Source organism: Syngnathus typhle, linkage group LG9 (genome assembly GCF_033458585.1).
Source record: "Syngnathus typhle isolate RoL2023-S1 ecotype Sweden linkage group LG9, RoL_Styp_1.0, whole genome shotgun sequence".
Lineage (NCBI taxonomy): Eukaryota > Metazoa > Chordata > Actinopteri > Syngnathiformes > Syngnathidae > Syngnathus > Syngnathus typhle.
In genome coordinates this window covers 5,228,627-5,256,034 of record NC_083746.1, presented here as the reverse complement: position 1 = coordinate 5,256,034, position 27,408 = coordinate 5,228,627, and the positions used below count along the sequence as shown (strand labels likewise).

Genomic DNA, 27,408 nt, shown 5'->3' with positions numbered 1-27,408 from the left:
TGAAGCATAGAGTGTTTATTTGACCCAGTACACATAACAAACTCAGCTGTATAAGGAACACAATGTGAGAGGGGGGGGGGGCTAACAGAAGCCTATACAAGTCTGGTTTGTCCCTGCACATCCCATAATGTTGCCTTTATCGGAACTCTGGCCTTTTACACGCCTATTGTTAACATCTGGTCCTACGGATCAGCCTGTAGTGAGAGTCTTTGTGAGATTTTATTGTTTCTTTAAAAAAGAAATAAAGTTGCCATTGCCAGAAATATACAGCGGATACATAAAAAAAAAAAAAAAAAAAGAAAGATAGCAGGCTTATAGCAAAAATATATACTTTGTATAAGTTTTAATGTTGCCCTCATTCTAAATAAAATACAGAAACATATAAATGTTCATCCCTAGACACTAAAGTGATATGTTGGTGGATGCAGTCTTGGCTGATTATACCATGCAAAGTCACATTTATTGTCTTCTGGAGAAGGTGTCTGATTTTCTTTTTTTTTATTCTCCGCATGCAAACCGCGATTCTTCCACCAAACCCGCCTGCACATCAGGAGCTGGCTGACCACAACTGAGAGAACAATGTAAGCCAAAAAAAAAAAAAAAGGACATCTTGACAATTTATATAAAAAGAATGGTCTCTGTGGGAGAATTGTGTACTTGCATATGCATCCCTTTTGAAATAGACAAGTGCTGATTTGCTCTAAAATTGAACAATCCAGCACAGATTTGTAGCAAGGTTTGCAGTCTCCAACAAGGGCGGTAGCAGAAACAATCTCTTACAAGGGTAGGACAATTAAAGAACACAACATTTAGACAAGAGAGCAGCCCAACAGTCTAGCTTGTAATGCTCCATTTTTAAAGATCCCAAAAGTGGCAATAAAAAAAGTCATATCTACAAAAAAAATGATTGTTAGTTCAAAATAGGCTTGTTGAACAATTATGCAATTGACAGCCCTTTTGCTCACGTTTTAACTGGGGTGCAGTAGCATAACGACGGCGCAACAAACTTCTAATAGGCAACTCTAAAACAGTGCTGCGTTGTTAAATTTGAGATTTCTCTTGATTGTTTAAGAAAAATTAGAGTGTCACAAAATAAAAATCACAAACTCTACTCTTGTCTATACAGACAGTCCTTTGCGTAATGTTTGACGTCTTGTGGCCTTGCACTCTTCCAATGCAAAGGAGGGCGCTAGAGTTTGAGTTCATTCCTCTCACAACCCTTTCCACTTTTGTCACATTTTACCCTTTGTCCACTGTTAGCGGCAGATCAATTTTGTTCCACGAGTCAGCGAGTGCGGACATCCACGCCGGTCTCTGCAAGCCGTTTTGCAGGTGGCGCCTCTGAATTTGAAAAGCATTAAGAGACTTGGGGAGTGTTTTTGCATTTTTCTCTGGCGCTTCAGTAGCCGCAACCGTCGGGGAAGGGCAAGCCGGCAGCACAATGATCTCCGCTGTCCAGTAGGTAGGGAGTGTTCTCCTCGTAGTGGGTGAGGGGCACGGTGTCGTCGTCAAGGCCCGGCACGCTGTCCAGGTCGGCTTTCAGGTTAGGCCTCTGGTTGTCAGGGAAGGCCATGGAGAAGAGGGCCTCGGGGTCGCACACAAACTTGTACACGTACCGTTCACCAGCCACCTGAGCGGCACAATTCAGGAGAAAACGTCAGACTCGGACGTTTTGAAAAGATCCATTTTAACACGCGTCCAAATCGCGGACAAATGTAAAGCGTGGAAAGAAAGAAAAAGGTAACGTGCCTTTACCTTCTGCATGATGCCCTTCTCGTAGTAGTAACGCAAAGAGCGGCTCAGCTTGTCGTAGTTCATGGCCGGTCTGTTCTTCTGGATGCCCCAGCGGCGAGCAACCTTATCCGGAAGATTCATCGGTTTCAAACTCATCTGCGCTGTCATGTGTATTCAAGGAAAATTAGCTGCATTTACCTCCTCCGGCTCAATGAGCTTGAATTCCATCCCCCGACCTGTCCAGGCGATAAAGTGTCCGTTGGCCGGGTCGTCTAGCAAAGTGACGAGGAACTGCCAGAGTTGCAGGGAGCCACGGCGCTGGTACGGGGGTCCGTCTCGATAGATGGAGGGCTCCTGCTTAACTTTACCTGCGCGTGGGAGAAGAGAAGGGATCGAATTCAGAGTGGGGACAATAAAGCGAGCTGGTCAGTTCTGCGCTTCACTGCGGTCGCAGTGTGGTGAGACATTCCTGCCAGATGGCAAGTGTGAAGTCGACTCGCTATTCATTGCGCTTCATGGAAGAGTTGAAAAAATTCGGAAAATGTCGAAAGATAAATCACGTCTTCCCCGCCCCAAAAGACTCTCACCTTCTAATCTTTCAGGAACGACACAGGTATCGTCAAAGTAGAGTTGAGGATCTCTGTCGAAGGCGAAGCCTGAAGTCGAAAAAGTTTCGGATTAGTTCTATTGTGACTTGCAAACATAGCTAGCATGAACCATCCCACTTCCCCCTGACCGCTCACTTAAAATGCCGCTGACCTCTACTCATTCACGCGTGCTGATCCCTGTTCGCCTCAATAATCCCCACCCGGCTCATGGGACGCAAATACCTCACGGACGAAACACTTCTAACTCACGAGAGATAGCGAGAGAGAGAGAGAAAAAGAAAACAATGACTTACTTTTGTGGTTATTTTGGTAGTAGCTGCCCGCTGTCCCAAAAGATGAGTGACAGTTGGGCACCTCTGCAAAACAAAGACAGTGGGCGCATAATTTTAGACCAGAGACATCCCAGCCTTTGGTGTCATCTCAAATGTGCGCCGCATCAAAATCCACCTCACAGCTGATGGGTAGATTAGGACTTCACGTCTAAAAGATCTTTAAATAGCAACTTTGATTTGCGTGATTGCCTTCACGTTGCTAAACATCAGCAACGATGCCTGGGATCGGCGGCTGCTACCGCTCGCGTTAAGCTGCGACTTCAACTGCCGCCCGCCTACGCGCGCATACCTCCGAGCGGACTAAAACCTAGATCCGAGTAGTACCGCACAACCCACTCGAGCCCTCGCACGCCCACCAAGCCTTTAAAACTGGATTCGAGCTGTGGCTGCTGTGTTAAATCGCAATGATAATCAAGTTACAAGCCCCCCCCCCCTTGGAGCTTCGGGGTCTGGCTTCCGCTCGTCTCTGCATACCAACCGCCACGCGATTGTTTACTTATTATCCTGTGTCCCATCAACTGATAAGATTGACAGAGATCAACCGTGAATGAGACGAGACTCCGCAGGAAGTCAGAACATCTGCTTTTCGTCGTACGCTCCCTGCCAACATGGATGCGCATCCTCGGCTCGATCTGTGACGTAGGTTCTAAAGGCCATAAGAAGCTAAGAGGATTTGTCATTACATCACCGCCAAGCCACCCGGTCATCCACTGTTCAGAAAAAAGAAGAGTATGTGACGTTGTTGGGAGTTTTTTCCCTCCCCCAAGGTTCAAGCGTTTCAGGAAAAGAGGATGTTAATACCGCGGAGCACAACAGCTGGTCTGTGTGGGTGTTGGAAGGACAACAGTCAGGCGCTTGTTTGATTTATACCATGTGACCAAACAGTGACTGTCTTTCATCGAGGTTTCCCCAAACATCAGAAGGTGAAGACTTTTCTGATCAACACGCTATACCTCGCAGACCGCAAAATCCTCTGAGGACTCTGCCCTCGATCTATTCCAGGTAAGCTCAGTGAGTTTCTTGCCACCTGGCTGGATGACCCATTTACTTCTTGCCCTTAGAGGCTTAGGCTGAGCCGAAAGACCTACTTTTACTTTACCGCCGTGAATCGGAGGAACGATCAGATTAAACTGGGAAAGTGCGAGTGTGAAAGGGAATACCTGTGCACCCATGCCGCCATTACACGCTAAAACTTGCATTCATGTGTCAGGAGTCTGAACAAACACAGCCGGCCGGCACATTCCTAAACCTGAGCTAACTGTGGACGGCCGGTCTCAGAAGACAAATTAGGAAGGATCACTCACCGGAATCGAAGCAAAAATCGCGGGGTTCCTGCTTGATGGCCATCGGGTGGAACGCAGCCTGGCGCGGGGGAGCCGGCGGGCCTGCGCTGGGAACGCCCTGCTCGGTGTATCTCGGGTCGATGAGTTCTTGTTTGAAAGGGTGTGGGGGTACGGCCACCAGGGGATCCGACATTTGCCGATGGTACAGTGGCCGGCCCTCATGTGGCCGACCGTTGTTATTGGCCAGCTGGGGCAGGAAGTGGGGTCGCCCTTGACTCTCTGATGGGGGGAAAGGTAGGGATGGCTCTGACATCTGCCTTTGGAACCTTGAGATGGAAGGACAAAGGTGAGGACTGAGGCTCATTCAACAGACTGCGGGCACTGCGGTGGAGCTGCTTACCTGTGCTCTGGCGTGAAGTTATTGGCATCCTGGCCGATTAGCGCACACGGCACGGCGAACGGCGGGCTGTGGACCGAAAGTGGCGGCTGGTTTCGTGGGCCCGCGCTCGGTGTGAGGGGCTGCACCTGCCGCGGTCCGGGGTTCAGACTGGCTACATTGGTAGGAGGGGAAGGTGTAGGCTCATTGAGGGGGGGTGCTCCTGCGGTGCTAGTGGACCCACATGGAGACACTGGTGTGGAGGGAGGGGTTAATGGTTTGAAGCCAGGAGTTGACTTCCTGTCGCAGGCACTGTGTGCCAAAAAAAGTCAAAAGAATCAGTTAGAGAGGAATTCTCATTATTCCATCCAAAGTATCTTCGGTTATTTTGTACCTGTAGCTGTAAAGGCACTTCTCTCCGTAGGGCATGGGACTCCTGTCCTGGTGGCAGGGGGACAGCTCTTTGGAGGGAGTCAGCTCACGTTTGATCTTTGTCGGTGGCGGTCCATGAAACATCACTGGCCAGAAAGAGCGAGAGAGAGAGAGAGAGAGAGAGGACAAAAGCGAGCACATCAGACGAAATCCAGACACCACCTACGTAATTGAAGCCATCGGCAGAAGTGCAACGGTTATCTTAATCGTATTTAGCACATCACGTGGACAATGCGTATTTGTGTTGCCTCATCTGTCCAGAGCCACTTAGCAGTTATTTATCCTCCATTTATGCCCCCGCCGTTTGTGTAGCCGGGGTGATTTAAACTGCACTAGACACACATAAGCCATCAAACATCACGTCTGATTCCCATTAGGACGGGGCCAATCCCAATAGCCATGAATCAATGTGGCTGCAATCTAATGGCTGGGAATGATTTGCTAGCCTGACTCCTGCTGTAACCATTAGACTAGGGAAGCAAGCCCTCCGCATACCGGCTGCAGTTACCAGGGCGCCGCATAATGGCTGGGAAGAAACTAGATCCCGGGGAGGAGAGGAGAGGGCGTCCGATGACGAGGGCGTTGATGGACTATCCTCCAAACGACGAGCGTGTGCTCCCTTGTGTGTGCACTCTGGAGCCAAACGGTGGGGGAAAAGATTTTCCTTTGCACTCAAACGGTGCAAAACAGTTGGTGCCGCTACCTTTTTTTATGCCCCAATTACTTTCCGTATGAACCGATTTATCGCGACATCTGTCATTCCACCGCCGGCACACAAACAAGGAAGAGAACCGGATTGCCGTTCTCCCGAGAAGTCTTGAACTAGACTAGTATGAGGACTCTTCCACAAACCGGTGCTTTGATTCTCTGCTTCTCTTCGGAGATGGTTCAAGTCCTTTGTCCATAATCGGGGGGGGTGAGAGCTTTTGTATTTTTTATATATAAAGTGCAGGCTCATTGTAATCGCCAATCATGCAATCTGGCCTTGAATAGGAGCGAGAGAGAATGTGCCTGCAGCCTGGCAACTGCAGCCATCATCAACAACTCATCTCTCACTCACAGGGAAGCAAACTATCTTTACGAACACAGCTCTGAATAATTCCCACACTTACGACAGAGGTGCATGCGCACACACACGGGCACACACACGTTTTTTTGGGGGGGGAAAGGAGAGTGGCGGCGGTAAAAGACCGCCCTATCTGCTGGAATCTGGTCCGCTCCGGCAGCGAGGCCCGAGTGCGGGAAAGTGTGAAATCAGATTAGGAGCTCGGCTCATGTGATGCCCCATGCCAATCGGCTGATTAAACTCGAAATGGTTGAGAGGGAGAGGCAGACAAGAGAGCGCACACAAGCCCAAAGCGGACTTCCGAGGACAAAGGATGACGTTTGTCCTTGACGGGATTAAGACATCTTAAAAAAAAAACAAAAAAAAACAAGGGGTGACCCAGACTACAGGTCAGTTTGAGGCAAAGACTGTAAAAGAAGAACATCTCGATGCTCCACTTTGTAGCAGCTTAGTAATGCTTAAAACATTCCAATTAGGCTGTTTAGGTGGCCTCAAGGCAACAAGCAGATGAAAAAGTACTCACAGCTATCCGACTGGAAGTCGGGGACAAACTGCTCGTCATCCGGCACCTGAGCTGTGGGGAGAAAGAAGGGCAAAAAGTTCAAACATGACCGAAATAAACACAGACAAGTTAGGAAAACTCAAAACATAACCACTCGCCACCTATTAACCCAAAATAAAAACGGTCTCAGTCAGCAGGTTGTCGCGTACGGGACTTTGGCCACCTTCCGCTTGTTGCAAAACACCAAAACGTAAAACTAGTCGACGCAAGTTAAATTTCTACCTCAAAACGCCGACTCAGCATTTAGCCAAAAATGAAACACCTGAACAAGGTTTCATATATTGCAAAGCAAAAAGTGGACCTCACCTTCTGCGATCCAGATATCCTGAAGCTGACTGAGATCTTGGAACAGTTCTGTCCATCAATGACAAAGATAATATTAGCATTGTCTTCATTGATTGTAGGCTTTATTCAAACTGAGGTCACACACACCTTCTGTGTCCTGGGCAAGCTCAGTGTCCACAAACTTCCTCTTTCTGTCACTGAAGATTCTGCTGCGTTCCTCGATGTGAGACTATTATGGAGAGAACATGCAGGAAGCGCAATTTAACAGCGATCCGATGACATCGGGTGGATCTGCCAGTCAATCGATGGACGGTGGGTCGTCCCACGAATGATGCATGTGACGTGTGCCACTTACATTGGGCGGGACCATGAACGGAACCTGTTGGTCGTAGAAGCCGTCCATGTTGAGTTTTGGGTTTCCTGAGGGGAGGGGGAGTTTGTGGGATGGCGCTTTACAAATCACTGGAAGACAAAAAAAAGGTGACACTTGAACATCATGCACGTCTGCCACATTTGTTGGGACAAACAAGCGACTTTTTGACACGTGAGCCGAGCCAGGCGAGAGGAGCTCGCACAACGTAAACACTCGCAGTTACATAAGATGGAGTTATTGACTGAGATCGGCTTGCATCATCTTAAGTAAAACATGATGAATCATGGAGGGCAGCCATTGAGCTAAACATCACCATCATTCTTATGAATTTGACACGGTGAGGAAACATCAAAAGTTGTATTTGTACAACAATGAGCAGCAGCCAGCAGTGGCCTCCATTCTCACATTTCTCTGTGGACCGAAAGATATGACTCACTGCGCTAGCTCTCGTTAATGGATGACGAATAAAGCATAGCTGAAGGCAATTACAGCAGACTCTGAGCAGATAGCACTTAGAAGAACATGAGTGTGTATGTGTGGCGCCATGTTACGTCACACAAAGTGAACATTTGACACTTTAAAAAGCCCTGACACTGAGCGTTACCTGGAACAGTGTGTTTTATAGAATCATTTTAAATATTATAACGAAAGGATTTTTGGGGTCAAATGTTGCAGCAGGAGCAAATTATAACAAAGGGCTAAAAAAATGAAAACAAAAAATTCCCTGAACACAACATGGCCGAGAATGAAAAACAAGCGGTCACTGAACGCAGCGGTGGATTCTTAGTTCAGATTGTGCAACAACACGTCAGCAGAACAAAACTTTTGTTAACTTTTGAGCGTCGGTGTACTAGAAGGTGTGGGGGTGTCATCCAACCCCCCCCTTTTTTTTTTTTACTCCCCTCCCACCCTTCCCCCATTCACCCCCACCCTTCAGCACCTTGTTTTTCTCAATGAAGTGAAACTTGATACGCGACCCGTGAGGAAACGCAAAGGAGGAGGGGAACCATTGGCACCCTCATTCATAAAAACAAAATCATAAACAATCCGCCTCTCCACCGATGAGTCATAATAATGCACAGAACACATCACATGCATGCTTTTATCCTAAAATGCTAAATCATTTACTTGTGACGCATGTAGAAAAGTAAAGTAAATGTAAAATGGCGTTGCGCCCGCTCGCCTCAAACATTTGGCCGTTGCACACACAATTTTGTTTTTTTAATTCTCCGCTGCACAGCAAAGCAGACACTAAGCTTACTTACCTCGACTGTGTTAGTGCGTTTCCTCTTTAGCAAAGCAATGCTGTGTATATGTCCACAAAAGAAAGACGAACGCGGTTTAGTCGCACGCTCCAATTGATGCGACCGTCTCCACTCGCAAAACTTAACTGAGATCTTCGTTCATCGTTCTACTTGCTTTTCCCTGGGGCTTGAGCGCAACGCGGGGAGCCACACAGATTGGTTGGAGGGATGTGTCTATTTGCCAATGCAGCCAATGGGAGAGCGGTAGCTCATGAATTATGTACGAGATCCCGTTCGACCAATCGGAGCGCGGCAGCGACCTATTTTTATGAATGGCTGAATTTCATTCACTTTTTTCGCCCCTCAACACTTCGATGGCCAAGTTGACTTAAAGGAAAAGCGTCAGTGGAAATGTATTCAACAACAGTGCACTTCGCATACAGTACTTTGAACTCTGCTTTATTTGCTTGCATTTGTCTTGGGATGCTACATTAGTAAACAAATCGTGCTAACTGAATGCAACATAGAGTTGACTATAGCATCGCAACTTTGTTTTTATTCAAGATAATTACGATAAAATTCCCCCAAAACCAATTACAAAACAAAAATCTTCAACTACATCTAATAATACAACCATGAATGTAAGCAGGTTAGTTGTCCAAACATGTTTGCATGTGGGTGTATGCGTGCACGCATGCTTTTGCGTCTAAACAAACAAAAAAAAGTGTATAGGAAACGGACACGCCACAGGAAGGTTAGAGGTCATGAAAAATCAACACATTTGTCAACACTGTTGAAAGCGTCTTTAAAAACGATCTCAACAGCTGGTTTGAAAGCAATAATCCTTCAAATCCCTGCATCTGCACGATGCATAGATTATGGAACTGTGCCAGGGTCAATAATAGTCAATTATGATACAAACCCCTTTCACGCTGCCTGACAAGAGTCGCCATTTTCTCACCTTTTTTCTGTCTTGCTGTTCTGTATACCGAGAGGGAGCGAGGGACAAAGCTGAGTGAGACACGCAAACCCCTCCTCCATGATAAGGTTATGGCTCAGAGAGGAGGTGTTTAACTCAGAAAAATGTCTCGTGTCAGTTTTTCTGTGGAACTTCAAATTGGAGTGACAAGCATGTCATTTCGAGAACTGGACAAGTGCTGAGAAATACTTCAAAAAATACATCTAAGTGTCTTTCAATAAGTTTAAAGTGTGTGAGGGGTAAACCAAAAACACCAAAATGGCTGCATGAGCCGGTTCTGGATCCTGACCAAGGGCAAATCACAAATGTTTCTCCAACATATCCCCCACAAGAAACGGGGTTGACTATATTGCGTTTTCAGAGGTCGTTTCAGAGTTATGACAACAGCGGGACACTGACTGGGTTTAAAATGTCGAGACGGGGATGTGAGCTTTAAGACTCAAGGCAACTGTAGCTTCCACAAACGTACGTCACACCGTATTCTGACTCTAAAGATCTTCTAATTATCGACAAAATGCACTATAGCCCACTTCTCGGAGTTGTGCGTCAAAGGTGGATAAATTCAGGATCTTCTGTTACAGCGCTGATGTGGCATCATGTTCGGTCACGCCTCAGGTCATCGTCTTGTCTTTCGCCGAGATGATGATGCGTGTTTGTGTAGGTGAGACTGTGATCAAAAATAGCAGCTGTCAAATTCAATTGTACACACGCTAAGCGTGAAATAGCAGAGGACATGTTTGCAAGCAGAAGCCTGCGGGGCCGCTTGCGTACCTTTTTTTTTCCTAGCCTGGATGTGGTGGGTGCTTACTGGGAGGCATTCAGAGGGCGAGCGCATTGTGTTGCTCTGGCTTAAAATAAACGCAGTATATACGCAGACTGTGCATTTTGCTGCGAGGTCAGGACGACTTCCTTGTCCCCCGAAAGGCTGACTAGCGCTAGCGTAGGTCAGTGTGACGCCAGCGTAAGTTTCCCTATTGTAATTTGGGCTAATCTTGGTCTTTACTTAGCCCAAGGACACTCAATTCAGAACATTCATTCTTCATATGCATATAAATAAATACACAATATTATTACATCATCACAGGAAATACACTAATATGCACTGTACACGCTGCTATGTGCAATAAACTCATGTAGTTATGGTGTCCAATTCAAAGTATGCATCTAAAAAAATGTTTCTTCATCAGAGATGAATGCTTTTTATTGGATAGCAATGTAACACATTGATATCGTCACTGCCCACTCAAAATAATAATTTCGGTTACTTATAGGCTTAATAACAGATCTGAAAATATTTATCAATTTTTGTGTCATGTGTCATAAAACACGCGGACTATATTTCTATAATTCTTCATCACAAAATAGGGAGATCAGAGCATTTCCTTTTTTTTTTGTAAAACTACATTGATTCTATCTTTCTGAAGAGGAAGTTGCTGTAAAATATAATTTTGCAAGTATCTTGCCTTTTTTCCTCTTTTTAGCCACCCCAAAAAAAGACAAATATATATATAGTTTTTTTTTAATATTTAAAATTTGTGCCTATTGCTGTCCAATTAAAAGCATGCATCTCTAATTGACATTCCCACCCCTTTTTAAATAAATAAACAAATACATTCAATAAATAAATAAATAAAATCAGGAGATACACTCGTTACACTGGAGAGCTTAAAGTAGGTGAAACATTTGCATGTGCACAAACTTGGAGACGTCTGTCTAATGCCTGCCCCTCCCTTTTTTTTATTTTCTTCACGTGTACCCTTTGGGCACAACATATTCTTGGAGTGAGGGACAACATTTGACATGATGGCTATTAATAGTACTTTGCCAGATAATTCCTGCCTTGTTATCTTCGTAGCCATGCTCAAGAAGCCTCGCCAAAGGCACACTTTTCCGCTCAGTTGTGTAAGCCATGCTTCCCCGTTTATCATCCCCACATTTTCTTCCCGTGATGTTCTTGGACTATTTCTAGCATTTTCTTTTTGTCACATTGGAGTGACACTCTGAAAAGACACTCAACCACAGAAAAGCATTCAGAACAACTTAGTCTTGCTTAAACCGTAAATAGTTTGTCTTGCAGCCTTTCACATTTGCTCAAATTAGCATGCTAATTAGGTCCATGAGAAAATAGACCCATGGGGAGGAAAAAAATATTGTTAATGGCGCTACGGAAAAAAAAAAAAAATCAGCAATGCCTAACGGATGCATATCCTAGTCAATTTGGCTAAGCCTCAACACTAGAATAGTTTGCTTAAAGATCTATCACACAAATTTTCCTATCTTTTCATATTTTTGTTTATTCGACATACTAGATAAACAATGCAAAGTCTAAAAAGTATGTGAACATCTACTGAAATTAATTCTCCAAGATTGGGGTCTTAGGCACCCTAACCTCCCTCATCTAGTTTACATTAAACCATAGAGTTTTTAAGGTGTACATGAATATAGCTTGATTAAATCACAAGACGGTAAACATTCAAAAGAAGCAATGTTGGTAAAAGCTGTTCACCTTAAAATAAAAATGTATTTTTCATGGGTTTAGGCTGGTAAAATATTGAACACGGGAATGCCAGCAGCTAACACAGCAAGCTGCACTATTGATTTTGTGGAGGTGGGGGAGGGTCTGCCCTTGACCCTCAACCAAACTAACCCGAAGGCAAAACAGAGTGCTGGTTTTATCAAATCACATGACGATTCACAATTGTAGATAATGGCTATATTTCTAAAAACTACATCTGAAATCTCAGTAGATATGTTAATTTCATTTTTTTTAATTATGAGGATTTTTGAAAATCGACCTCTTACAGACCTCTCCAAATCATTACTGAAATGCCAACATTTTAGCCAGACATACATAACAGTGCTTGACATATACCCATTTAATCGAGTACCTCTTATCTTCACTTGGGTTGCCGGTTGAGGATGAGCCGAATCTAAGGTAAAAATATAGAATTTGACATTTGTCACCGTGAGTCTGTGTGGTGACCACGGAGTTTGGATGGTCAAATAGAAACAAAGTTATGTTCGAATGGTGAAACTGAGTCATGGAACACAAATCTCTGACAAAACAAACTAAATTGCATCAGCTAAAATAAATACTATACCTGCAGATATACATAGAAATAGTGAGCGGAATGTTGCTCGACATTCCAGAGTAAAAGTAGTATTTCTTATTACCAAAAACATTAGAGTATAAATGTATTTTGCATTAAAACTACCCTGACAAGTATAATTGAACCAGAACATAGCTTAAGTAAAAGTAACGGAGTAACTTGCTGCGAGGTGCTGTCATTGTTTATTGACTTTTGTATCATTTAGGTTTAAAATAATGAAGCAAGCCATGATGACATTTTGGAGTATCTCTCACTCTATTGTTGTTACAGCAGGCATGTGATAACATGATGTCACATGAAATATCACAAACAGGTGCTACATGTACATTCAATGTGGTTATAGTGGTTCTACGACATTGCTTGAACAGTAAATATGACGTTACAGCGAACACGCAATCGTTTCCGCTTCACATACACACTCGCTGTTATATTCTGTCTCAGTGTTTTTTTTTTTTTTTTTAAACAGCATTGATGAGTTGAAGTGAACTCTGCGTGTTTTTAAAGGGAACAAGTGAGGTAAAGCCGACAAAGCCTCACCCCGTAGCACATCTTAATTTGGCTCACGCTGAGTGTCTTGCAAAAACACCAGTGGATTGAGATGCTGATGCCCCAAAAGTTGAACTCATTCACTTCTTTTTAAATATGCGTGGAGAAGAGCAAAAGCTAATCGATAAATTGTCAAGTCATCGGTTATCAGTTTGATCGAACGATTAATGAAAATAAAATAAGAATGTTCTGATGTTTATGGAGCAGATCAATAACTGAATAAAAATCAATTTGTGCCTTTCAAAACAGTCTCTGAAATAATATCCTTTTTTTCTTATCCTTTTTGAAAATCTGATTCTTTGATTCATCAGTTTCCGAGAATCAACATATGAATCAATTATTAAAATAATCGTTGGTAGCAACCCTACTTGTGAGAAAATTAAGAATGTTAAATTTTTTTTAGCATGAGGCGCATTTGTAACCCGATTCATTTCCGTTACACTTGATTTATTTGTTTGGTCTCATTCGTACACTTGTTAACGTTAAAATTACACTCAAAGGTTGCTTGGCGACAGTTTGATTTATGATAATTCCTACGATGGGAAATAAGGTGTTGAATTCCAAACAGCTGACCGGCGCGTCTACACGTACAGTAGTTAAATTGGCGACTTCCCACAAGTCACACTCATGACTTTCTAAGTAGAAATAATTTGCTCCCGTTTTGAAACCCTAAAATGATTCAGAAATGGTGAATAAAAAAAAAAAAAAAAAAAAAGGATTTGAATTCAATTTAAGGGGAAAACCTCTCAACCCACTGACATGACGTGCTGAGCTTGCAATGACGGCGATATATTAAAACACACTTGTCTGCACAGTACATGTGATCTAATACTACATTCCTGATATATACAAATACTATGCGTCGTGTACAATTTGACATAATTTTAACATTCTCCCTCACCTTTTGAGAGTTGGGACACACGCGACAGGAAGCCGCCGTTCATAATCAGGCTTCATGTTTCGCGGGCGGCAAATTAGACCCTTCCCGAAATAGCGGGATGCATTTAGAAAGGGGGGGGGGGGGGGCTTGCAGTTTTAGCTTTGGTACATAAAAACCAGCAGTGATCTGGCTGTTGGTCCCTGAGGGGATGTACAGTAATTGGACCACTGGAATATCAGCTTTCAAATTTGAAGCCCGTGTTGCCAAAGTCGCTCTGAAGGTACGTTTAGAGGGATGCAAAAATCCTGACGTGTTTGGCCCCATTCTGGACGACCCGCTGCCAGACAGCTCAGAACAAAAGGGGTCAATAATGGATGAAGCCTCTTCCCTCTCGGAATCGGGCGTTGGTACAAGCAACACCAATTATGTATGAGACTTGTTCTGGACCCGTAAGGCAACTTCCTGTTGTCATCCTTGCATCACTTCCTGTTTTCATGTTTGGCAGGCGTTTGGCGTGTGTTGGCAGTTGACTGGAGGGATCACTCGGAGAGTTTCAGACCTGATAGAGCTGCCTGTGTGTGTTTCTCTCTCTCTTTTTTTTAAAATCATTATGGTATAGTGAGTCAACTCTGGATGCGTAAACCTTTTTAGGATTTTAGTCCCGACTGCGGGTGCGCTTCTTGAAAAAAAAGAAGGGTGTCTTCTGGGGTGGACCCAGCAACATGGGAACCTGGTTCTTGTGGGTGATCCTGATCTGTAAAAATCAGAGAACATAGTCAATATCATATTTATTTCCCGGAAATACACTGCAGACAGTTTCTACCATGGCCAAAAGTCCTGCAAACAATATGCAAATTCTCCTCCAGTTCTTCAGTCAGAACAACTGAAGCTATTGTGGGCTTTATTTGGTTGCTTTAAACCGAGCGGGCATCTTGTCAGATATGTTTCTGGCTTCTGACTTCACAGTTCTCTGTGGCTACTTGTTAGTTCCACGCTTCTGTACCCAAAGACCTCGAACCTCGATTCAAATGATCATGGCTCAGCCAATCAAATTGCAGATCAGATCCAGAACTGAGGGGAAATTCAGTTAGCATTGAAACTCAGTTGTTTCGAATATAAGAGTGATAGACTCAAACTGTATTCTTATTTTTGATAGTGTGACAGTAATCGAGTACATTCCCATAAAAAAAAATCCCTCACCATAATACAACAAAGCAATGTAGCTCCTCCACCCCGTGAAGACCTGCTGTGGTAAAATTAAAAATGTTTGCCAGCATGAGGGGTACACAAAATAGCTGATGTTATTCTTTTTTTATTTTTTTTTATGAACAGCAGCTTGCGCGATTGGACGGCAACACTGCGTTGGATGTGAAAGTCTGGGGGTGTGCAGAGAAATGTGCCAACAAGCACAAGAGAACGCAAAGGAGTCAAGGCTAAAGTAGACCAAAAAAAAAAAAGAAGAAACCATCAAGGATGAGAGATTTGCACCATTCATTAACCAACCGGACTATCACAATTGATACAGGTTAAATTTTAAGTGACGTTTCAATGCCATTGAGTTGGATTATCATGGATAAAGCCACAGTTGGAGAAAAAAAAAAAACCCCGAAAGACATACTCCCAATGTAAATGTAACACTCCAATGACACTTTAATAATCACTGACATACTTTGTTGAGACTTTTAAACCAATCAGGGAACATCTACTGTTATGCATGTACCGTGCATCTAAAAAGTCTACACATCATGGTTCAGATGTCAGCTTTTTGTGATTGATAGATGGATGGATGGATGGATGGATAAATAAATAAATAAATAAACAAACTGCAATTAAATTGAAAAAAAAAAGTGAGAAAACACCCACAACCTAGTCTGGATATTATTCGGGGTTAATCAGAGACACTTTGAATGGTGGCGGATGTGTGGTGCCTATTATTTAACCTGAGTTTGAATAGGTTTATGAATATGACATAGGCATATCCTCAGTCATAAGAGGGCGTGCACTGTTGTACAACCACAATATTTCAATGACTTATTTTTACTTCACTGGGATGTGTAGATTTCTTTTTATATTCACAGCATGTAACTGTTTAAACCTTTTTCCAAGACCAAGAAAAGATACAAAAGCAGACCCAGCGTAATGACATCCCTACATGATTGCTATAAATAGACAGATGTACACCAACCGCTATATCACATAGAGGTAATAATTATTGTACTCCATGGTGACAGTTTATAGCTTTTCTAAGAGATCAAAAGGTTGCTATGTACTCAAGACCAGTATCAAAGGAACAAAAGGAGAATTTTTTGAAGGTAGCAATTTCCTTTCTCAGTACGCATTTATATGGGCGTTTAGATCGCATGATCCCATTTGGTTAAAGTAGCCAGTGTGCAGCTAGTATCACGGTATAAATTTACTGTTACTTCAAAATAACTAAACCCACAGTTGTTCAAGTTGAAATCAGTGCCAACAAAGAGGAATAAACACTCTCAAGTGTAAATGTCCAAATTGTGTTCTAAGTGTCCTTACTTTGTGTGACCACCATAATTCAAATTTAACACACTTTCTTCACATCTAACAAGGCCCCGAGGGAGGGAAAACTGAGCCCAATGTGTGTCATGTCTTTAGTGTTGTCCCATGATGATGCAATAAAATATGTGACGTGTGTAACTACTTAAGTGAGACACTAGATGATTTCCAAGGTACAATGAGTGTTTATTGTTTAGAAGTCCAATTCTTCCTTTTTGAGTACACCGTATTCTGTATGTTGCGAACTGCGAACAAAAAAGGTGGCGAAAACCTAGCTCGGGATCTTTTTCATTTCTGTGGTCATACAGTTCTAAACAACACCATTTCAATGTATTCTTCTTCAGCACAACCCAGCATGGTTAGCCATGGACTTGTTCTCTGAGAGTGCAACTTCAGCAGGCCTACTTTTGCTTTTGTTCAGCACATGGCCACATGATTTCGCCGTTTAGCTCGCATCACAAGTGTGCTCCGTGCTTAAATCACGAGTGGTTGCTCTCACCGTGCACGGCGGTTGCATCCAGGGCTCGCCGTCAATCTGCATGGGCAGCCTACGAGATGTTCTGCATGGATGAAGATAAAGAGACGAAGGTCGGATCATGCGCGCACACTTGCAAAACATTTACCCATCACAGTCTTACAAACCACAATATATACACGGACGTCATGTTTATAGTAAGATCCCTCTTGCACAGTTGTAATTCTTTTGACTCCATTCAAGATTGGGTGAATAACAGTTACGAGTGTGTGGAGAAGTGAAGCTAATCCAAGGCTGCTCTTACGCATACACCGATTGTACTCACAAATGACATTCCATTGAATAAAGGCCTTGACATTGGAATATGCTTTCAACACAGTTACGTAGGATTTCTTCAAATGAAATAGTAGTGATGTAATTCTACAGACTTTTCTGAAGGGTTTAACTTTTTCTCAGAATAATGACATTTATGAAGCTGCTGTTTCTTTCCACAAAACTCCCAAGCCATAACAATTTTGGAGGTTAAATTGATATATTGCTGCATTCTTTCTGTATTCATAGCAAGATATAGTTTTTTTTTTTAGAGCAATACTCCTGTCATGTTTTTGGACATTTTTACTCACAATGCATTGCTGAGTGAACGGAAAACAGTCCACCGACTCTCATAAATGTGGTAGTGTTCACACACATTGCAATTTTGTGCACTTGTGAAAGCCTTTCCAAACACATTCAGCAGCCAAGAAAAGACCCCCTCCCTAGCTTAGGGAATGGAGATATTTCTCCAACATGGGCACAACCAAAACGAGACAAAATGTCTCCAGCTGAAAGACCACATAGAGGCTATGTATAATTTCTTATGCACACAAGCGACATTGTTTGGAAATCCTCCAAGTTGAACATAAATAAATGAAATTAGAAAGAAATGCATTTTTGATCAGGAGGTTGAAGGTTTACTGCGGAGGAGGTACAAGACAACTGAAGTGTGATGGAGAAGTGGGTCAAAGGCAGACATAGCAGATAAGAAGTAGTAGCGACCTGATGGTGACGTTGGTGCATTGAGCTAGGCGCCGCCCGGCACTCTTCAGCCCCGTGTAGATTTGGCCCATCTCGATGGCCCCCTCCAGACCCACCACCTCCAGAAGCTGGTCGCTAAAGTCTGCACACATGACACATGCTAACATTTAGCAAAATCGTGTTGAGTTCGAATGGTAGCGAGTACAGTATTCACAGGGCACTGAATTGATTACAACTGTCTGATGGTAATCAATTCATTGCCCTGAGAATGACATGACCTGGATGAAAGACAATACTTGCACGCTTACTCGAACAATCCTTTTCAAGATAGTTGAGTTTAAAGATGAGAATGGATAAAAAATTGTTTTTCTTTTCAAATTTGGAGGGTTTTGGTGAACAGCACTGCTATTATTTCAGAGAAACTCTCACAAAAAGCCAAAGAAAGCAAAACGTTTTGGGTAATTCTGGAGGGGTATTTTTGGGGGGAATGAGTTGCAGGCATAAAAGAAATCACATAAAGAATAGACAAAAAAAAACATTCATTCTCAATATGGTCAATTGAGAGACGTCATTGAACCTAACATGCAAGTTTTTGGAATGTGGGGAGACTCCAGAGTACCCGCGAAAAAACAGCATCACCTACCAAAGCATGAGCAGAACAAATATAACAACAAATTTTGAACCCTGGAACACCGAACCATGAGACGGGTTTTATTCCGTAGGCCTATTCAGTGATCCCTTAGTCTAATACAACTCTGACATATGTACAAGCCCAAACCCATTTGCAGCTTTTTACAAATGATTTGAGATATGAATTATGAACGATATAACAATTTCATATGCGCAGTCGGTGAGAGCTGCGACAACACAATCATCTCTCACTGACAAATTTATTTCACTTTTCACATTAACTGTGCACACATGCAAAAAACGCCTTCTGTGCTTGCTGGGGTGCAGGCCAAAGAGAATAAAAGACGTTCATTTTGTGGTGGAAACATAGCCTGGGGGGAGTATGGGGGGGTCTCCGCCCAGACACGTCCAGACTGGCAGCCTGTTGTGATTGTAGTGCAAACAACGTCAATAATTTCCCAACGCTTTTGTGTGCCTAAAAGCAAACAGGACACTGTTGCGTGTCTTGTTTAGTGCTGCACTCTAAATAGTTTAGAGTAGTATAGTAGTCTAAATATTTTTTCTTAAGTAAATACATAGTTTCAAAATCTATCTCTCAATCCCACTTTTAGTGATTTAGTGGAAGGCAATATTGTTAAGATGTACTGTATAGTGATTTGTGATTATAAAGTGGGATTTTTGTGTATCTTGTGTGTGTATTTTTGCTCATGCACAAGCAGCTAATGATTAACTTTTTGTTTTTGCACACTGATGAGCTTGTAAGATGAGTCAGCGCTGCCGGCCAGGAAAAACAATACAAGTTGTGTTTTCACTGTCTGACTCATCGTTCACATATTAGTTAAGCGTAAAATGAAAATGGTGAAAAGAAGCATCAAATCCATCCTTCAAGTTTAAATATTCCATAGCAATGGGAGCAGGGAAATCATGCACAACAAATCAAGATTGAATTTAACGTAGCCAGCATATTTTGCTAATAAATAGCTATATGATTGAGACAAAGATCTTTTGGCACGACACTGAAAAGATCTATTTACTACTATAGTCATTAAATAGTATAGGTTGATTAAAAATGTTGCAGAGCTAACCTTGTTAGCATTGCTGGATAAGCACTCCAGCTACCAAAATGTAAGCAGTTAAATGAATTAAAATTTTATTCATTAATTCCAGCCATGCCAAAAACACCACAAATCTCCTATTTTTTTCTTAACAATGAAAAATAGAACTGTGTTGTGTAAAAACATATTAAAATGAAATAATGTGACCCAATAAATTGGTCTTATAAGCGTTATTAGTGTACAGTACATTGGGATGAGGCGGAAGTCACAATAGTCTGGTTTGGTCTTCTGCAGCTGCTCGCGAGTGTTTGCATTTTATATTTGTGTGTTTTGACTCTACTGTTCAACCATGGAGCGTTAAGGACATTGACAAAACAAAATCAGAAGCGTTTGGCAAGAAGGATTGCCACCTGAGTTTGGAATCTTAATTTGAAACCATAACCCTTATATTAATAATTGAATTTCAAACTGTTTCAGCATTATAATCTTACAATTTTTTTTAACAGTTTAACCCCTGAAACGTGCTCCACAAAAGACATTCATTAAGCTCAAGTAAAAAAAATGTAAATACTTGAGTATATCACCTCTGCATAGCCTAAATATGCTTCGATCGAAAGGAAATGGAGTGTACAAAACATACAAGATTTGGCTGAAGTGTTAAATACCATTCACATATTATATCACCATTTGTAGTCTTTAATATAATTCCCCTCCTTTCTTGAGTGCACGCCTACATTCACTTGCACTCCTCTGCTTCCTACTAGTGCCAAACGTGGACACACCGACCTGCCCTTGCCCTGCTGGGTTGAGGCACGATGGCGGCGTAGCCCTACTGTGCTCTGCGTTCTCACATCGGCTGCGCTTTGGAAGCGGCCATCAAACAGCATCGGCAAGGTAGGGCTAAGAATAGATGAGAACAGCCTCTTACATAATCCCAGCATGCAGCAATGCATCCTGGGATGGGATGGCATTTGCTTTGCCAAGTCACTGAGAATTACTGCCTCTATGTTTTGTCTTATTCCAGTGAATCATTCTTTTAGATGATGATATATAGTATATGTATGTATACTAACAGTTTTTTTTTCACTTTTCAGTGGTTTTCAAGCAATAAGTAGGAGTTCAAAATAGAATTTCAAACCCAGGTAAGCATTTAAAGTTTCAAATTAGGGTTCCAAGCCCATATTAGTATTTGAACAAAGATGGAGGTCAAACGGATGAGCGAACTACATTTTGTTCATTTTTCTGATGGGTTGTAATTTTCGGACTATAAATCGCGTTTTTTTTCCATAGTTTGGGTGGGGGGGGGGGGGCGACTTATACTCAGGAGCGACTTATAGTCCGAAAATTACGGTATTTAACATGTTTCTTGTCTAGTTACTAGACTGGCTGGTGAGGATACATTCAAGAACAGCTTTCAATGTACATGATTTAAATTCTACAGAATGTAACAATTTTAGACAAACATATTTGGGTATTTTTCCCCACTAGCTGAGCTGCCTGTTATTGTTTTGGGATGGTCCGAGTGGTGGCAGATGGTCGAAGGAACTACAGTAGAACTCATCCAAGGGTGGTAAGTCGGGGGAGAGCACTTGGCCATGCGACTAAAAACACCTTGTTACTACGTTACGGTCCAAGAATGAAATTTAAAAAAATAATGTTTCGTGTCACTTGATGTTGGCCACAAACGGAAAGATTTGAGATTGAAAATATGACAAAGGATTACAATTTTTGACCCGTTAAACAGGCTAAGCAGTTGTAATACTTACAGTAAACATGTCAGTGGAAGGTCACCCACTTTCCCAGGAGTCACTCAACAGCTCAGTGACTTCCTACAGGAAACATTTCGAGCCTCTTAAATCAGTCGGGGTGGGCGTACACTGGCAGTGGCATCAGGGTAATTATAGTCTGCTGTTTTTGTTCGGTGAGAACAAAAGCAATTTGTCATCTCTGGATGCAATGGACCTAAAATAGCCAGCGATGTGGCAGCTCCCAGCGTGAGCGTTGTCAGCCACTGTAGGCGGGAGCACACTAGCGACGGACCCATGATGAATAAAATAAGATATAATCTCCAGAGTCTGTATCTCCAAATTTCTTGAATTGCTCTCTTGATAGAGGTATTCAGAAAAAAACCTTCAAAATTTAGAGGAACATGCTTTTTGTTCAACATGACAAATATAAATATTGGCACTGTGCTTTTATCAACAACAAACTCAAAATCGAAAACACACAAAATCCGAAGATACATGCTTTTTATTGTATGCGTCACTGAAAGAAAAATGTAAAGTATTTTCTTTTGTTTTAAAGTACGTAAATAAATAAACAAACAAACACATAAATAAAAAAAAACAATAAATACATAAATAAATAAAAACAAAAATGAAATTCCTTCACATTTGTTTGACATTAAATTATACAATACAGCACACTCCAAGTTCTTATTATGTCAACTAAATACTGGTTTGCTCTCATTCCCGCTTGCGAAAACCCCCATTTATTTATGTTATTTATTTAGTGGCAGGAAGTTGAGGAAATTGGATCTGGGCGCAGAGGGGAAGTCAACAAGGGAGGTCGCGATGGCGCACTGATAAACGGTGAAGAGGGAGTAAACCACCCCAAGGAGAGTTTATACGTAAATCCGTTTCCCGTCATTGCCGTACGGGTGTCGTCACACCAGCGAGAAGACCGCTCTTAACTTCCGACACAGTTTGACTTAATGATTAAATTTGTGCATTCATTCAGATCTGGAAGATCAGCTCAAATTGGTTATGTAGTTTTTGCACAATCCTGCTAACTACCAAACGAGTGTTAATCATTGACATGTTAATGTCCCAAAGTCCAATTTGTTAAAAGTTGGACAAACTGTGTTTTTGTGGGCCACACATTCAAGTTATTTATATTGTGGTGGGTCATTCACATGTGCAAGCAGTCAAGTGACATAAGTTTCAGCTCTCCATGACCCTCATGAGGACAAAAAGAAAATGGATGCATTGATAGTGAACGGCTAGCTCCTTGTTGTTTAACAGTGGATGATTCTTTAATACTCCAATGATATTGTTTAAATTTTAGGGTCAGTTCTTCCTTGGCCTGTGCCCTGCCTCTTTATTGTAATTTGATTAAGTTGCCCAGCTAATTAGCTAAGAGAGAGCAAAGAAAACCTAATCTTCCTTGAAGGGATGGCGTGACATCCCATCCAGCAGAGCTAACTTGCCGTTTTAAATGTCAATATCCGTCAAAATGACCTAAGGCGTTTTGGTAAATATGCACAAGAGATGATTTGCTTCATTTCAAGGGACATGAATGACGCTATCATCCAGCATACCTGAGTCCCGTCTCGGCTACGTGCAGCCATTACGCGACGAGATGAAAGCGGTGCAGACACGCACGCGCCGCGGGCTGTTCGCAAAGCACTCCGGGTCGCTTTGGAAGATTACATTAACTCCAGCAAATGGATTTAAAAGCTTCACTTTACTGCACCAGACAATGCTACTGCCATAAGCAATTAGGTGTATGACAAAAGTGTACACGCATGCACACAGGCCTGCGCCATGAGTCCTGTTCTCGAAAAGAATTGACAGCAGAAGCTCATAAAATGAATTGTAAAATTCCAGCGCGTGCTTTCAGATCTGTTACATCATATCTGAGTGGTGAGCCATCAAGGCCAGAAAGACTGATTAACACTTACCACCAAAACAACAAATGTTTATTCCATGAAATGTTATTCATTATTTCCCAACACTGTATAATGATGAAAGATTTTCTTTGTCCATTAGATTAAGCACCTGCCCAGGGCCTTCAGAATCCGCAATGCTGGACAATTTAACTATATTAGTAATGGGATAGCTAGTTAACCTAAGATAGTCAGCATTTTGTCGTCCTCTGAGTGGGTAATCAAAGCAAGCCAAGTTCCACTAGCACGGACATCTGAAGGTTCCTACAGTTAATATCAATCATAATCTCGAGTGAGTATGGTGTATTTTATTTAAATGTTCAGTTTCATTCTGTTTTTGGAGACAGATGCTCCAGATGATTTACACTGTTGTGATGTAATAGTGGAGGAATTAAGAAGTAGGTTAAGTCAGTCACTCAAGGCCCAGATGCTAAAAGCAAGGCCCGCCACTATAATATTCACACTCAAAGAAGTGGGACTACATAGTAGCGTTGAAAAGCATTTGGTTGGAAAACGACCAACATTTTTGGGAAATTGAAGATTTGGATTTTTAAGTTGCGTGAAATTTAAGATTTCATGTTCAAAACTTTGACGACATTCGAGAATGTTAAACTGTCACTTAAAACAGCCTGTACAGTTAACGTTGCTACATTTGGCCACATTTTGAAACCTGAACTATTTATTTCTCATGGGAACTCTAAATTGGAACAAATTGAAGGTCAACCAGCATTCCAGAAGCAATTTTATTACACTTCTTACAGGTTCTGGGATTTAGCATGCTAATTTGTAAAGAATGGATATGGTCCTTTAAGTTATTGTTTGTTCAAAATAATCTTAAATTCATTTTAAAAATTAGCAAACAAAGAAAACTGTTTTGTTTGTCTATTTGTTTGGCATTATTAGCTGACAAATCAATAGAATTTCAATGTCATAATCTACTTGTACTTTAGACAAGAGGTCAAAAACAGGCGCTTAATCAACGCGAGGTTAAGTAGACTACGAAGCTCGCGGAGTGGAGAGTACAGTATTGTATTTCTGGTCAGTTGGCGTGATGAGATAACGATACAACTGGGAGAGAGTCCAGTGAGTGTTACTTTAAGAGGATACTTAGAGGACCTTGTGGAGGAATCAGGTCAGCGCTTAAAGCAGAGACCAGAAAAGGCCACAAAGGCGCTCACAGACACTCACAATGTTGTGTGTGTGTGTGTCTGCCAGGTTGGTGCGTTTAAAAATATATAAAAGATGATAATATTAATAATGCATTTAATACACTTCTCCAATCAGGTTTTGATGCATGCTGCTATTACATTTATGAATGAAATATGATGACATCCACCACACATGAAGTTCAGAATCTGTCCGGGGAGATTAGCCTTTTAACGTGACTAAAAGTTTTTTTAAAAAAGTCAATTTAGCCCAATATGATTGCTTTTCTTTTTTTTGGTTAAAGAAACACATTTGAACGTTTATGATTTTCCTTAATGTTTCACAACAAAAGCGCCTCTAGCCTAAAAAGACATTCCTCGTCATAGTGCTCACAATTACAGTTGACTTGAACAAATATGTTATGCTAATGGATTCGAATGAGTACAGTGTGCTTTAGGCTACTGGCTGTGCGCAAAAAAAAAAAAAAAAGAACTAAAGTGAGTCACTGAAGTGTTCTCGTTATGCACGGAAAGAGACCGAGCCGGTTGTTGTCAATCACTCACCTTGCATGCAAAACTTGAGCTCTTTAGGGTCGGTGACGGTGTTACTTGGAATCCGCTCCGAAACCTTCTTGCTCATGCGGTTGTAGCTACGCCGCCTCTTGGTCTCGCCCCACAGATTGGATCCACCGTGCATGCTGGGAATGTTGAGCACTGCGATGCCCTCCAAGGAGGTGTTGCTCAGGTCCAATATGATGCCGTCGCACTGCAGCACAAAAAGTTAGTTGTTAATTTTAGACAGCATAGATAATAATAAAGCCTGCTACTGAGCAAAATGAAACAGAAGCTCCAAATTGAGGTCTTTGTGATTTGAAAATGACCTCTCATATGCTCATGGCTCTTGTCGATTCTCAAGTGATGACTCACCTCAACCTCAATGCACTCGTTGAGCTTTTTGCAAGTGGCTGAAATGGTCTCGGTGGTGCCGAACTCAAAGTACCACAACTTGTTCTTCATTCTGAGGAGCAAAACAAAAACATTTTCAATCAAGGGCACATGAATTGCACTCATGTTGAGGTCACATATTATTTTTGTTGACAGATTGAATCGCTCTGTAGCCTTGAGTCATTTCAAAAGGCTGTCAGGGCAGCTCAGGGTATTGTGACCCAGCAGGCCAAAACTCCCCAACAGCACCTAAAACCTGCATGAATCCAACCATGGTGTGCCTTTTGTCATCAAAACTGTGCGCATAAAATATCCTCAGTGACTGTATTTACCCGAATACTGTACATACAACGTCACCGCTGGCGAAACACTGCCGGAGGGACATTACAAATCAAAACAAAAACCAACCGCTACCAAGAGGCCAGTCCAAGCGGCACTGCCCAAAAGCGCCTAGCAGACAGACATGTCATGATGGATGTGGTGTCCTTTCTTTCACTCTTTAATGAAATGGAACAGTTTTGGAAAGTGTGATTCGACTGGTGTCCGTGTTGGATGTGAGCAGTACTGATGGATGGATGGATGGATGGATGGTTGGATGGATGGATGGATGGATGGATGGATGGATGGATGGATGGATGGATGGATGGATGGATGGAGATAATCTTCCTGCGGTGGAAATGGGGCATTGGGTTTTTTGAAGCATGTGTGAAGTTAAGAATGACGACAAATCCACGTCATTCGGATGATTACGTTTCCCGCACCTGAAGCTGAAACATCTCGGCCTACATCACTCGCCAAGTGACATACTGTACTGTATAATAGTAATGAGTGCCAAGGCACGCTTGACATCAGGCAATAGCTCCGTGTGACAAGGGAATGTCGGAGCCTGCCAAAATGTTCAGCACAAGCACCTCATCATTCTAAACATGTTTTTTTACTCCTTAGCTTGACTTTATTTTCACTTTCAGCCCAGCTTGCTCTGATGTTCTTCTAGTGTCTAAAACCATATTTTATACCAAGCTTGATTGAGCATGCTTCCATACAGTTTGGATTTTTTTTCACAGGACGAAGTGATATTTTGCAAAAGTTGCAGGTCGACTTCAGCTTCCCCTGAGAAAGGCATAAAATTCCCCACTTTAATCTTCAGTGTGAAAGTGGCTAAAGCGTCTCGACTCCCCTAGGAAGTTTTGTCAGAAGGAATGATTGGGAGCTAATGTGACATCTCAATTAGGAACCATTGCATTGCTCCAAAAGGAAAAGTGTCGCTGCTCATTAAACAGTTTCCACTGGAGACGGCCTGCAAAGATGTAATTAACTCACATTCCACAAGACTCCTTTCTTCATCCCACCACCAATTATAGCCAGGTTTGTTTTGGGTGTTGCTTGCCCATAGCAAGTGAAGCAACTGTAGATGATTGATTCCAAACAGATCGGGACAGATCATAGATCTTAAGAGCGACCCGGCCTCAGTGACGAGACACGATGGGTGGAAGCGTGTTGTGAAAACGCAGTTCAGGTGCTGGAGCGGAGCTATGCATGCCTCCAACCATATGATTCCCCTTCTCTCCTGATAAGCATCTCTTTTAATCCTTAACATGAGCAGTGACCTCTTGACCACCCCTCCTCCAACTCTGCACTTAAAATAGTTCTGTGTGCTGCTCAAAATTAGATCATAAAAAGGATTTAGACAAAACCTACATATGGAAATGAATGTGCACTCCAAAATTTGTTGTGTCTACTTTCTGTAGGTTATTTTTTTATTGGAAAAATGTCAAATTGCTTGATGATCTTTATTTTGACATATAATATGGCCTGATTCTTGAGTTCTGGTGTCCGCCATGACTACTTGTTATAATTATACTGTCGTTTAATTGTACTTGAAGTATATATTTATTTGCACTTCTCTTCTAATTTGCTTTTCGTTGTCCTGCAACACTATTGTCATCTTTCTGTTTGTGTTCTAGTCTTATAGTACAACCAAGAACTAAAGAAAACTATTTTAACAATAACCAGTATTAGATAGGATTGTGCCAATCGTCACCATGGAAATGAGAACAAAAAGTGCTGATGAGCTTAAACGTCACTAGAGCAGGCCACAAGGTTGTGGGACAGAGGTCAAAGAGGTGGGGAGAGTCTCA

The 27,408-nt window shown here is 42.2% G+C and overlaps 2 protein-coding genes and 1 long non-coding RNA gene across 6 annotated transcripts in view; 1 reads left to right on the top strand and 2 right to left on the bottom strand.

The window, feature by feature from the left end:
- etv5a (ETS variant transcription factor 5a) lies at window positions 1–8,477 on the bottom strand. 2 transcript variants are annotated; one of them, XM_061287356.1, is made up of 13 exons: window positions 8,317–8,477; window positions 7,034–7,140; window positions 6,826–6,907; window positions 6,700–6,747; window positions 6,355–6,405; window positions 4,728–4,851; window positions 4,358–4,645; window positions 3,979–4,283; window positions 2,636–2,698; window positions 2,322–2,390; window positions 1,933–2,102; window positions 1,750–1,857; window positions 1–1,630 (listed from the first exon to the last, which is right to left on the bottom strand). In XM_061287356.1, the coding sequence occupies exons 2-13, from the start codon at window positions 7,079–7,081 to the stop codon at window positions 1,400–1,402; spliced, it is 1,587 nt and encodes a 528-aa protein (XP_061143340.1). In that variant the 5' UTR covers window positions 7,082–7,140; window positions 8,317–8,477; the 3' UTR covers window positions 1–1,399. The 2 variants fall into 2 exon arrangements, with proteins under 2 accessions (XP_061143340.1, XP_061143341.1); XM_061287357.1 differs by having other exon boundaries at window positions 1,756–1,857; window positions 8,317–8,476.
- Window positions 8,478–12,615: 4,138 nt separating this feature from the next.
- LOC133159933 (diacylglycerol kinase beta) overlaps window positions 12,616–27,408 on the bottom strand; it is a 40,811-nt gene continuing 26,018 nt past the window's right edge. For all 3 annotated transcript variants that reach the window (XM_061287345.1, XM_061287344.1, XM_061287346.1), the window contains 5 exons: window positions 25,253–25,343; window positions 24,890–25,091; window positions 17,850–17,970; window positions 16,839–16,899; window positions 12,616–14,564 (listed from right to left, as the gene is read on the bottom strand). In XM_061287345.1, coding sequence (XP_061143329.1) covers window positions 14,466–14,564; window positions 16,839–16,899; window positions 17,850–17,970; window positions 24,890–25,091; window positions 25,253–25,343 — 574 coding nt within the window. In that variant the 3' untranslated portion in view covers window positions 12,616–14,465. The remainder of the gene's footprint in view (window positions 14,565–16,838; window positions 16,900–17,849; window positions 17,971–24,889; window positions 25,092–25,252; window positions 25,344–27,408) is intronic.
- LOC133159934 (uncharacterized) lies at window positions 20,282–21,547 on the top strand. Its single transcript, XR_009715769.1, has 3 exons — window positions 20,282–20,407; window positions 20,608–20,655; window positions 21,002–21,547. It is a non-coding gene; the product is annotated as an uncharacterized LOC133159934 (long non-coding RNA).